Genomic DNA, 14,072 nt, shown 5'->3' with positions numbered 1-14,072 from the left:
AACAACACAAAACAATGACAGATATAGTCCAGAAACCCTCACAGGTACTGCATTTAGCATAAAAAATATGCTCAAATCATAACATGGCAAACTGCAGCCCAACAGGCAACAACAGCTGTCAGTGTGTCAGTGTGCTGACTTGACTATGACTTGCCCCAAACTGCATGTGATTATCATAAAGTGGTCATGTCTGTAAAGGGGAGACTCGTGGGTATCCATAGAACCCATTTTCATTCACATATCTTGAGGTCAGAGGTCAAGGGACCCCTTTGAAAATGGCCATCCCAGATTTTCCTCCTTTTCCTCGCCAAAACTCAGTGCAAGTTGTTGACATATTGTCCTATGAGTCATGAGTTTCATATTCTGTTTACTGACCAGGAGGTCACTCCATTTAATATTTGTCGCTGTCCATTGGTGGGGGGTTCTGAATTAAAGTTGCCGTGGCGTATTGTGAAGGGAGGGGAAGGCCTCCAAAACGTCTGTAGCCCCGGGACCTCGAGTCATATTAAGGCGCCCCTGCATGCACCGTGGTTAAAGCCTTCTTTTCTCTCCCTCTGGCAGAAGAGGAAGCTAACAATTTCGGCCAGACTCCAATACAATTAATACCTTAGTTGAGACCAAAACTGGACAACACAACAAATGTTCCACCTTTGAATAAGTATAGATTTCTTTTGTTGAAAGTACATGGTGTTGACAAGCACTGATTTTTGTGCTGAATGGCTCTGTGGAGGGTTCGAGTATCCAATCAACTCGGTGGACTGAGAAGCTTAGTGTTCGGAGGCCTGTACTACAAAGCAAGTTCAACAACCGAGATCTTGCTAAACAGTCCTACGACAGTGGTTATCAACTCGGTAAATCAACCCAGGGTTTCTAAGTCTGGCTATGAGCGAGTTCTCATGAACGGGTTGGTGTTTGCAGCATCTGACCAATCACAGACAGGGACGAGTCTACTGTCAGCAGAGCGGCACATTTTACAAAGGAAGAGTAAACTATATTAGACAAATACGAAGAAGTTAAACACTTAATCCAGGCTAAAAGTAACACAGTTGAAGCTGCCAAATGCAGGAAGGACAGCTGGCAAAGGAAAAAACTCCCGTTGTGTGAATGCGTAAATTAACAGACTTGTTAATTCAACGGAAAACTCTAAAGTGATATATGGTTGTTGCGATATAAATAGCATTACTACATGCTTAGAATGAAAGGATTACACCTCATTATATCCACTAATGAAGAAAAGGTGTATATGACTATTTCAACCTTCTGTCACCTGCATCCCCCCCCCACACCTACGGTGTGAAACGGACTCAAGACCAAGTAAAAAAAAAAAACGTAATTCAAAGCGCTAAACACCCACAGCATAAATCCAGCTGACCTTCCTGTATTTGTCAGTTTAAACTGTGTTGTTTATAGTCTGGATTATGACTTAAACTTCTTCGTATGTGTGTAATATTACCATACGATCCGCACACCGAGCTGTAATTGGTCAGTAGGCGATGCTTTTATACGAGTTGATCTCTTATCTGGAACATAACCTGCTCCGGAGCAGGGTAGCTGTTCAGCATCAGTTACCATGGTGATTTACCCCGGTAAGAAGTGAACCACCTTCGTAGGATGGAAAACCCAGAGTTAACCCTGAAGTGACCTAGTTTACACCAAATCCTGCTTCGTAGTACAGGCCCTCTCGTTACATGGAGTAAAAGTTAAAGCATAGTATAAAGCATAACACTGGGATTTTACAAATCCATTGGCGGGCAGCGAGTTCACATGCAGGAGGAGCTCTGATAAAAAATGTGTCGGTAACCTTGGAAGTGTAGTTGAGATTAATGGGCCATGTCAATAGTTGTGATATAAACGGTACAATGAGCAGCAACCTTGATGTACACCCACCAACTCCAGAAACTCGTCTTTTATCTCTGTGCAGATTTCCCTGATGTCCTCAGGCTAATATTTGCTGTTGTATTTTTACTCTACATCCAGTTGCATCCCATTAAAATTGATGTAGAAGGCTGTAATATACGTAGGTGTAAGCTGAGAGATGAGAAAACTACCACAGTTTGATTGTATTCCTATTCTCCACACATACATTATTCATCACCTTTTGCCACTTTCTAATCCTCTAACACTTCTCTTTTTTTTGCTAATACTGCTCTCTTTCGTCTCTCCGCCGCCTTTCAGAATCTCTACGCAGTTAAAAGAGCATATAACGTTATCCATACTGCATGTTATCGATTGCTTCTTTACAAGTTCTGGCCTACAGTAGTTTCATTGAAGATTGTAGGTGCATACCTGGAGCTACTGAATGTCTCTGAAAGGCATTTAGACTCAAGGACCCTCTCTTCATCCATTTTCCATTAGCCGGTTCTCTACATGCTCTTTCAAACAATAATGTCTACGTGTGCTGTCTCAGTTGTTTTGCTCGGCTCGGGCTACTTTTACGAGAGAAAAAGCACTCAATACCCAATTATTATTTTGGAGAATTGGTGATTCTTGTTCACATTCAATTGAACAGATGGAAAACAGATTTGTGTATTTAGTTCTTTTGTGGCCTGAAGAGTAGTGCAATTAACCTGAGAGCGATACAAAGCAAACAAAATCAAGTCACATTTAAAGCCTAATGCTGCAGTTATCACCACAAACAAACACTCTTATGGGAATTACATTTAGTTGTTTTGCAAAATATGTGTTTAACTGCTGCTCAGATTATGTTCAGTGACAAAAAATGTTTAAAGAGGTGGTCAAGGTGGATCGTGGAAATACAAAAGGTTAGGAGCCAAGGTTAGGTTTAAGCAAAAGAAGTGCTTTAGTTAAGATTTGGGAAAGAGTGATGTTTTGGTAACATGCTGATAAAGTTTACGTCTCATGCTTTATGTCACTTTTGATGTTTTATTAGCCACGCTATAAGGAAGGCAATGTCAGTCGGTTGGTCGAGGCTGAAATATCTCAACAACTACTGGATGGTACCCCATGGATAAGTAATACACTGTAATTTGCGTATATCCCACAAAATCAATTTGTATGTATCCACTTCATGATCGCGATCCATCGTGAACCAAGGGCAACAAATGCCGCAGAGGAGGTTGATGTGTATAGGCCGGTAAAACACCAGACTTTTGCCCAGATTTATTTGTCACGTAACTATCGTAGTTAAGTTACACCACTTCTGGAGTTATTTTAACCCAAACTAAAAAAATATTTTCCTAAACCTAACTAAGTAATTTTGTTGCCTAAAACTAAGGAAGTTGTGTCCTGTGAAGATGGAAGTTTGTTTTGAAAGGAATGCATGCATGTTACGAGCAGCAATTGACATGTGCGTCATAAGTTGCTGGACATTCATAGGAAAACAACATACGTTGTTTTGCGTGTCATTTCACGCCATGGGTCGTTACTGTGAAACGGTCATGGTTATGTTTAGGCAACAAACTACTATAATGGCAGCAGTTAGGTTTAGGCATCACACTTTGGCTTAGAATAAGTACGTAAACTAAGTAAAATACACACATAAGTTTGGAAAACACATAAAAAAAGTCACTAACGTAACTTCAAAATATCTCAACAACACTTTTGGACATGAACACCGGTCCCCTTGGTGACAATTACCAGCTCTGAGCGTCGCATATTCACGTGGGTGCATTTGCATCGCAATCAGTTCAGACTACATGCCATGAAATGTCATTCAAATGCCACTTGGTCAGACTGGGATGCTCAACAACTATCGGAGGGATTACCACCAACATGGCACGACAGGATTTTAGGAGTTTTGACCATAGCAGCACCACACTATCTGCATATTAGAATACATGTACTGGTGTTGAAGACCACATCAGGGATATGAGCCTTTCCTGTTTCTTAAAGTGGCCAACTTGGTTAATCTGCAGGGAGGCTTCTCTGTTGTTGTTGATGGAACAATCAGGATAATTTATAAGTGGCTGCTGGTGAAGGAAACCTCCATAATTAAATTGAAACTCTTCAAGCTCTTTCTCTGGAGCGCTGTGTGGCTGCGGTGCTGCCGGTCTCCGTGGCGACTGCAAGATGGTGGTCTGAATGTACAGAGGAGATGCAGAGTTGGATGTTTAATTTTCTGATAACGGTGGATAGCACACTCTGGGACTCCGAGCAGCCTTGGGCCATCTCTTGTGTGTTCATCCGAGCGCCAGTGGAAATGCACTTTGCAGTCCGATGTCATGAAGGACTGTTTTGAAGTGCTCTCCACTATTCAAATTGAATCACGGCCATGGAAGATGGATTATTCCATTAGGAGTCCAATAATTTTCAAGCAAATATTATGCTATCTAATTTCCTCTTGTTTCCAGGAAACCAAAACGGATGCTTTTCAGAAAAAGAGCTCATGCAATTATCTCTCAGCTTCATTTAATTTTCTTTATATTTGCCAACAATTTAAAACACAGCTGCTGCATTAGAAATATTTTATACAACAGATTCACCAGAAAAAGCTTAAAAAGTAATATTTTAACCCAGCAAAAGAACCATTTTAGAGTGACGTACGATCAGCACAATTACCTGATGCACTGTGCTGCAGTCAGGGTTATACAACACAGTGGCATCTTACACAAATGTATTTACATTCACACAGGCTTTCATTACTCCGTTTACAGTGTTAAGCAGTCTTATATGTAATAGAAAAAATGATGAAATAGTTAACAACTATAATGCAAGGCAAATTACGAAGGTACAAAAATAAGAATTGAACGAAGGAAGAAGATTGAAGGAGCAATCAGTGACGTGAACTCTTCAGTAATATCGATTGACAATCAATAGGAACTCTGTTCAGCATACGTGACGGCAGCCTCAGCTCACTTGGCTCCCTCCTGTCTCCTTATAAGATGCCTTATAAACAGTTTCAGTGTCACAGTGTCATTTAACCAATGAGAATGAATAGAACACAACGAAACTGCCACATGGACGGTATGGGGAGATGCAGGACTTTGACACCAGAGACTGGTTTGCACCATAGACAGTGTATAAAGATGGACGATGTGTCTCCACTTCCTCCCACTGTACAAAAATGAAGCCAAAATATCTCAGATACGGGAGCTGCCTTCTTGAGATTTTGACGTCTTTGGAACCAGAGTCTGCACAGTAGTGATCTAGCGGTGGAGCCGCGGTGTTGAGGTCCAGCCCACACAGCCACCTGAGCCGATCATGAACCGAGAGTGGTCGCAGCTTGTTGGCGTGCACCACCTAGCTGCTACGTTAGCAGCACTGCAGCTGTTTCTCCAGAAAGACACAACAACTAACCATAATATCTCTATAGATACATTTAAGGTCAAATTGACACATGTTCTATAACACAGACTCGTGACGGTTATGGAAAGTTAAAGATACATCTCCTCTCTCGTACATGCGCGACTACTTCACTCAAAGCAGCTGTCAATCATGATGTCTCAACCCCTTTTTTATATCATCAAATAACTAATTAAAACCAAACTTATCACAAAAATGAACACTTGAATCAGCGTGAAAAGATCTATACCTAAAATGACAGAAACCGGCCCAATTCCAAACCACCCCCTACACCCTCTCCATAACCACTTCCACTCCGTTTGCACGTTGGCGTGTAGGGTCCGCCATATTAAGTGCCATTCCAAACAAATTCACAGGGAGTGAAAGTGGGTTATGAAACCCCTCCAACAGCGAGCCTGCATCGATGCCGACTTAACCAGCTGCCCTCACTGACGATGTGAAATGCCGTTTTGTGTTCCTCATGGAACACGCTACAATATAAGTTCCGTGCGACTACCAGTACAACAATTTAACTGCTTAAACTGATAGGCATTTAATTGATTCTACTTTATTGTCATACAGACGTCAACAGCATAAAGTAAGTAGATTGTATTTAGGATCAAATTTACCCTTGTCCAGTCTAGAAAACGATAGACATGTTCATTAGATACACACAACATATATTTATAATTTGTTAACCCTATCAGGAGCTATAGCCCCATAATATATTATATCTTCAACTGTGCAATACTGACTTAACAGTACAATAATTTAGTGCATTAATTCAGCTGTGCAGTAATCTCGTTTACACTGGCATTAACACTGCATGTATTTATACAGAACATTTAAACTAATATTCTTATTTTACACTATTTTATAAATGTATGCATTTATATAATTTGCATACATCTTATTTTTCAGCAGTATTATTTGCACTCTCGTTATATATATATATATATATTTCTTATTTATATTTTCTTATGATTTCTCTATTTTATATATTTATATTTATACCCTAGAATGGGAGCAAAATGTAACTCAATTTCCCCCCGGGAATCAATAAAGTATTTCTGATTCTCATATATTTATTTCCTTGCAGGACAGAGGGAAGTTCATCCCAAAGTGGCTGCTGTATTGATCCCCTCAAACCTTAACGAAGGGTGCTTCAATGAACTTTGAGTGTGACCACAAACGGAGGCACTCCACCAAGGAGTGGGAGGGTGTCGTAGCCAGATTGGAATTGGGCCACCATCTGTGGGGAAAAAAATATTTGAGGTTTACATTGATTTTTTTGTTTGGCCCCTGTCCCATCCGCTACCATGGAGGGGATGGGACAGGGGCCAAGCGGGATTTATGATCTATACTGCAGCCAGCCACCAGAGGGCGATCAAAATGTTTTGGCTGTCATGTTGTCCATCATTACACAGTCTATAGTCTGAACCCTGAGTCCCATGTGGTTAGGCTTAGGCAACAAAAGCACTTTGGTTCAAGATTGTGGACCAAGATCTTTCTCAAACTTAACCAAGTAACCTGCTGTAAGCATCTTAACATAACATATTAAACCCACTGCAAGAGCGGATATTATAGGAAAATAAATTAAATTAATAAGTTGTCACTTTTGCACATGTTCATTGCAAACTTTTCCTCATTATGGTAATAACAAATGGAATAGAGTGCTACAGGGATGAGTCCTTGAACCCATAAACGAGTTAGCATTTTAGCACATCCGGTTCCCTCATCTAGAAGTCAATGTTTTTTTTTTAATGGGTTTTTAGTTAGATGCCTGAAATAAGGTCTGTGGTTAACACAAGCTTAAGAGATTTTAGAGTTTTGTTCTACGATATAAAATACATCAATACATGCCTCAAACGTGAATTTTGAAGCCTTTGTGCTTCTGGCGATTGCATTCACACTTCAAAAATCATAACATGTGTGTTCATTTGTGGAGATTATCACACTGAACAAAACCTGTAAGTATCATAAACGTTTGTTTGCCCACAGAGCTTATTTTCTGCAATAATCCAAAACCCAATGGAAAAATCTCATTGGTGTTTTGTAGAGGGAACCAGGGCGATGCTTACTTCCTGGTTAGCCTTTAAACATACGTCATTCCTGCAGCACTGGGACAGTATTGGGTTTCTCTAAAAATGTTTGCTGTTGCATATAGTAGTATATAAACGTGATTTTTACACAGGTTTGACCGCTGAAGTTGGGGCTGCTTCTTGTCAGTGTCTCATTGGGAGTACGATTATTTGGTCAGTTTTTCTTTTCCTGTGAAATGTTTTTTTTTTAATGTTGCTTTGTCAGTTAAAGGACCAGTAATACCCTGCAAAGAGAAAAGCTCTGATGGTTCAGGCGAATTTGCTGCACGACTTTCCCTAATTAAGCTCATTCCGGTGGTGAAGAGCTGCCAGGAAGAACAAATGTATTAGGGAATTATTTGAGAAACAGGTTGTTTGTTCTTCCATATTTAATGATAGCGAAGGTCAGAGGGCACAGGGCGTGTAAATATTAAAATACCCCAGGGAGTATACCAGATAGCTTGTTAAAACTGGTAATCTCTGTTGCCATTAGGGCAACATTGATTGACTAGCATTGATCAGTAACACTCGGATGCCTCCTCTACTTTGTTATTGTCACTTTGTGCAATGAGGTGGTAAAATACTTACTTATACTTATAATTATTGATTGTTTTTTTGGACCTGACCACGCAGAGAGAATTACACCATTGACAACATGTTTAATGTAACCAACTGTATCCAACAAACAATCTGAAAGAAAGACAAAATATCATTAATGAGGCCAATTCTGCTTATACAGTGAGATAAAAAAATGGCACAAGGAAACATTTTAATTAGCCATCATGCACACACATCTACACACTGTGATCAAACCCTGAATGCACATTACAGTTTCAATTTTTAGAAGTAATTCACTTAGTCAAAATATAATAACTTGACCACCTTTTTTTTTTTTTTTGGAAAACTAATTATGTACATTTCTGTCATTGTGCCCTTATATAACTTTGAATTTGAGAAAGTATTGGTGGCTGGGAGATATCCTGCACACCCGACAGATGCAGCACTCAGTCAAAGCGAAGCGAGTATATACAGTACACTTTAAATCACCACTGTCATTGTAAGAAAATATGCAGGAATGTATCACGGCGCAAAAATGTCAATACTTCCCACAGAATAGTCAATATTTATAGCCTCTCTCTCCCCGTCTCTGTGAGTACCTCCACAGCCAGATTGCTGCATCTGTAAACAGAGCTGAAAGCTCTTCCCTTTTTTTCTTATTTTTTTTTTTTTCATTTGAGCCACATGACTCAAAAGCATTGTGGTGAAATATCAAGATTCAAAAACTGTAAAGAAAGCATAGGCACACCTCAGTCATTTTAACTGTGGCTGAAGCCACATTTGTTAAAATGCAAAAGCTTTATACTATCTACAAATTCACATTTATTGACTTTTTTTTCCCTTTCATTTGTCAAGTCAATTTTATTTATATAGCCCAATATCACAAATGCCTCAAGGGGGCTTTACCCTCATCTGTTTTGTTTATATTCAGTTTGGATGTGTTTTATATGTCTAACACATTAACTTAAAGGGGACATATGAAAAACTCACTGTGTCAGTGCTTGTGCTCATACATTTGGGTATCTGGAGTGCCTACCAGCCCACAAACTGTGAAATAAGACAACCCAGTCAGTTTATTGTGGGCTGTATAGATCTGAAAACACGTGATTCAACAAGCCGTTCAGATTTGGCTCTACCCTTACTGTGTCACATGCAGGCTCATTAGAATATATCACCCACAGCTTGAGAACTACCTTTGCAAAGGTGCACCAAATATTTCTTGCACTCCAATCAGAGCAGACTCGGCTTTTTTCAGGAGGGGGGCTTAAAGAGACAGTGTGTAACATTTCGGGGATCATTAATGGAATATAATATTCATAACTATGTTTTCATTAGTGTATAATCACCTGAAACTAAGAATTATTATGTTTTCTTTAGCTTAGAATGAGCCCTTCATATCTACATAGGGAGGGGGTCCTCCTCACGGAGTCCACCATGTTACTCCGCCTTGTTTCTACAGTAACCCAGAACGGATAAAACAAACACAGCCTTTCACGTTTTACGTTACCTGAAGGCCACCGTAGCTCTCTAGCATGCTTATGAAACTGCAGTAACGTGAGTGCAAAATTGTGGTACCGCCAGCCGCCGTCTGATTTCCGTTGCTCATACAGTAGTGTTATTATGGTAAGGATGACCTTTAAGCAAGGCGACCGGCGCTACCATGGTTTTTCACACGGCAGCTCACGTTACCCAGCCTGTTCACATTCCCAGGGCGTCAAATACTGACACTTTGTCACGGCCGTTAGATACCAACGCTAAAGCAACCCTTTAACGTCGGTACGAGACTCACTGGGCTTTCCATTAACTACAATATAAACCCATCTGCGTCAATATAAAATACACACTGGATGGGCAGGAGGGGAGGTGGATAGGTTAAAAAAATATAAGGCTTTCATCCGGGAGACCGCTATTCATGTCATGTTACAATCAGCTGTTTGTTCATGTCCCTTTAACACAATGTTCAGTGTCATTTTAAATTAACCCTAACCCTAACCCTTTACAAACGTTGTAGTTTTAAGCCAAACCATGTTGTTTTTTCCTAAACCTAACTATAGTGGTTTTATTACCTGAACCTAAGCATGTGTTTTTGTTTACTTCACAACATTAAGCACGTGTTTACTGCGTGCGAAAAGTGACGCCGAGGGTTCTTATAGCACATGTTGACGGCGACCGAAAAGAGTGACGCCGTGGGGACTGACAAAGCGTCAGAATATGACGAGTTGGGATGAGAACGTGTTGTGTTACCGAAGTCTTGGAAAGGGAGGAGTTAGCGGAGGGGTACTCAGTTGGTTACAATCTGTAACCACATCACTAAATGCAGCCAAATCCTACACACTGTACCTTTTAAAGAGACAGGCGCTCAAATGGAGCATTTCAGGCGGAGGGTAAATACAAGTATATTCAGGCTGACAGTATGAGAAAAATGATGTTTTTTTGAACATTAAAGCATGTAAACATGTTCTAGTAGAAACCCAAAATACAAGTATAAACCAGAAAATCTGCATGATATGTCCCCTTTAACATTTCAACATTAATCATGGCATATTTTGACATGTTTGCAACGCATATTTCAACACATATTTAGCCTTCAAAAAATTTCCAGATGAGAGCAACTTCTAATAAACTCTGCATAATCACCTCTGACATGCTTCATCTGGTTTTCAAAGTTGAAATGATCATCATTTACTTTGCGGCATCCATTGATTGATGTCTCCAATTTGATTGGTGCCAAGATCTGTTGGATTAAATAAATTACCCAGAATAAATTACCACCCCGTACGTCCTAAATGTGTCACATATATTCCATGTGACAGATGACGGCCTTAACACTCATTTAAAATGAAGATCAATAAACTACTTGAAGCAGTTTGTTGACATCAAGGACAGACGTCTCAATCGACGCTGTGATGAAGAGGCTCTCAGTCTGAGTTTCATTGACTTTACATTTGTTTCAAACAATGAACCAATGTTCTGTAGTGATTCTGCTAAGAGGCAGGATTGAACACCACTCATGAAAGTCAAGTAGGTGAGCAGAGAAGACGTCCATAGAAAGCCAAGCTTCAGTGGTTCGATGCCATTCTGGATTTTCCCATTTGAGCACAAAACCCCACACACCTGGGGCTTGATTATGATTTCATGTGACAGACATTTTCAAATCCATGGAACATTGAGCCACAATGTTTTTCTTTTAACACAGTTGCGTCTAAAGGGGGGGAAAACAAAGTAAAAGTATCTATTTTTCATTGTAAAAACTAAAAATTACTTACAATACCAAACACGATTTCCCTACTTCTCCATGTAGAGAGTGGTTGACCTTGTTGTGCAACAAACTATGCTGTAATTCATCATCCAGCTGTCGGTGGCTATCAGTCGTGCTCTGTAAGGCTCATCTGTTTTGTGTTGATGTTAAAGATACAAATGAAAAAGTTTTTTCTTTATGATGTTCTCTTTTCTCCATCATAATACTCCTTTATCACCAAAATCTCTTTTTGTTTCTTTTACTGTAAGCGTTCCTTAGAAGAAATGACGAAGTCTGGATTGAAAAGCCCATTGTTGCACATTCCTGTTTTTTATTCACCCTGACACTCCGTCTGATGGATGGTGTCTGAACGATGCATTCTTTGCTTGACAAGATTTAAACCTGAAGGTGTTTCTTTATCCCTTTTGCATCACCAAAAAGTCTTGTACTCTTCATAATTTCACAATCTTGCTTTGCCATTTGGATACTCTTTGGGCAATCACCCCTTCTACTGTCACTGCCTTTGTAAGGCATCATCATTTGAGAAAAAAAAAATTGTTTTCATAACTTTAATAGAAAAGTAAGATCAGAGTGAAACTTGTTTTCCATTATCATTAGCTATTCCTCTGGATGTCCAGTCTTTCTCCAAATTGGAAACAATTAGTGGCACGACTCAGTTCTTTGAGACTATCTTTTGTCTCTTTTAAGATCTCTTAAAACTCTGTTGTGGAGATCTGGGTGACCTCTGATTGCAGATCTTGTTGGATCCTCCTTGAGCGAGAGCTGTGCGGGACCCAGTCCATGCCTAGTCATGCCGGCTTCTTCCCCACTTCCGTTGGGGCGCAGACAGACACCGGCTCCCTGGTGGTGTTGCGGCCTCTGGTCAGACTGTGCTGCTCCACACGGGTTCGACAGGGAAGGCAGAAATCCCTGAAGCACCGCTTGAAATTTTCATCCAAAAATGCGTAGAGGACCGGGTTGAGGCTGCTGTTGGTGTAGCCTAAGGCGATGCACAGGTGCCAACTGGCAATCACGAATGGGTTCCTGGTGTCGATCTCCACCAAGGTCTTCACGATGATGAAGATGTGGATGGGGGTCCAGCAGATGATGAAGGCCGCTACTATCACCAGGACCATGCGGGTGATGCGGCGCATGCTGCGGTCTTTCTCCTTGGAGCCCGAGAGCAGACGGACGCTCTTCAGACGCAGGATCATCAGGCCGTAACATATGGTGATGACCATCACAGGAACCACGAAAGCAAAGATGAAGACGCAGATCTTTGTCACAGTGTCCCAGTACCAGTCAGGGTCGGGGAACTTCAGCATGCACATGGTTTTACCTGGAAAGAGGGCAGAAAAAATTCGAAATAATTTGTTAATGTACAGTTATGGTATCAAGCGGGTTTAGACACATCGTGGTCATCCACTTGCTTGCACTACACGCCCATCCAACACCCTGATTTCCTCACCCTTATGCCCTCTCTCACGAGCTTGAAGCTTGCAAGCATTGAGCATTAAGTATGTAATTTACTCTGAGTGGACCATTAAAGTAGTAGCGATGTGTTTCCACATCAAGATCTGGTAGCTCATTAAATTGATGAATGGGGAGGAAGTGGACCACAACGATTCGCTTCTCCCCCATTTAATTTTGAAGTAGTTTTACATAGTTGAGTGTGTTGCAGTAAAGTTGTGCTACAATTTCCTGAGGGAAGCAAAGCAAGTGCGATTTGGTCGTGTCCAGGTTGTCATGACGTTGAGTCTTGAATCATAGTGGGCAGCACCAGGAGGTTAGGAATAGCAACCTGTTGCGCCTCTACTGTTTGAGTCCTTATGTGTGAACGGAGGGTTACTTTATGTTTCAAACACTAAATTCTTCCTTGGCACTGAACATTTAACCTGATGCGCCCATAGTCTGTATACAATATGGATGTAGTCTCTATGACGTCACCCATAGGTTTCTGAAGAGCCGTTGTGAAGCTCAAAGTGGGTTGCCATCTTGGCAGTGACGGCACAGTCTAAATCTCGCCTAAATCAAAAATGGGCAAATAGGTGGATCGTTGGTGGAGCTGAAGCAGGCCGGGGTGATGCAGCAAAGCAGGCAGCTAGCGACCTGGTATGGCACACACCTGTCACTCAAAGTGGCAACACCCATATTATGGCTAATTTTAAGCCTTAATATAATTTAAAAGGGTGAGTTAAATAAAAACAACCCTCTGCAGAGTTGTCATGAAAGGGGAAATTAGCTATCGAGACCAAAAGTGTGTTTTTGTACCAGGCTGTAGACATGTTTATTTCTGATGTAAAGTTGTGCATTTTAACATGGGGATCTATGGAGATTGACTCGCTTTTGGAGCCAGCCTCAAGTGGCCATTCGAAGAACTGCAATTGTTGGCACTTCCGCATTGGCTTAATTTCTCAGCACCGGAGGTTCCCGCTTGGATGTGCCAGATGGTTTGTTTACACAGAAAAACTGATAAGTCGTCATTGGAAACTGTTTGGAAAAGGGCAGGCACTTTAAAAAAAATTAAAAAATACTGGTGATTGGATGAACCGTCTGTCAATCAAAGTCTTAACGAAGCCAGTGGGGAGAAGAGTGAAAACATATTTTCCATCGAGTGCCGTTCTTTGCTTTTCTTTCAATGAAGAAATACTCTCCAGTTCTGATATAACGGATGCTATTGCAGCTACTAACCTCTTTAGGAGCTGCCATTGTTGTATTGAACGAACAGTCGCCCCTCTGTGTTGGTTCACGCACCCCTAAACCCCACCCCCCTAGCTGCCAGTAGCTCCTCACATGACGCTGATTGGTCCGTGGTTTGGCTGGCCAGACACAAACACATTACTTCACACCTGACAGGATGGATTCTCTCATGATTTTGTGATATTGCAAGAATCCATCTGCTGTGCAAGGTAACTTAACATTGGCACTTGATGAAATCGTGTCCAATAGGAACA

General features: G+C 40.9%; 1 protein-coding gene and 1 long non-coding RNA gene across 3 annotated transcripts in view; one reads left to right on the top strand and one right to left on the bottom strand.

Annotated features, from left to right (window-relative positions):
* The window catches only part of LOC141754542 (uncharacterized), a 121,923-nt gene that overhangs the window by 28,476 nt on the left and 79,375 nt on the right, over nt 1-14,072 (top strand). The gene's annotated exons all lie outside the window — the stretch shown is intronic.
* The window catches only part of oprd1a (opioid receptor, delta 1a), a 98,293-nt gene continuing 91,352 nt past the window's right edge, over nt 7,132-14,072 (bottom strand). For both annotated transcript variants that reach the window (XM_074613671.1, XM_074613670.1), the window contains exon 3: nt 7,132-12,457. In XM_074613671.1, the coding sequence (XP_074469772.1) occupies nt 11,928-12,457 (530 nt within the window). In that variant the 3' untranslated portion in view covers nt 7,132-11,927. The remainder of the gene's footprint in view (nt 12,458-14,072) is intronic.

The sequence above is a fragment of the Sebastes fasciatus genome, chromosome 17, assembly GCF_043250625.1.
Source record: "Sebastes fasciatus isolate fSebFas1 chromosome 17, fSebFas1.pri, whole genome shotgun sequence".
NCBI lineage: Eukaryota > Metazoa > Chordata > Actinopteri > Perciformes > Sebastidae > Sebastes > Sebastes fasciatus.
This window is presented reverse-complemented; position numbering and strand designations above follow the sequence as displayed.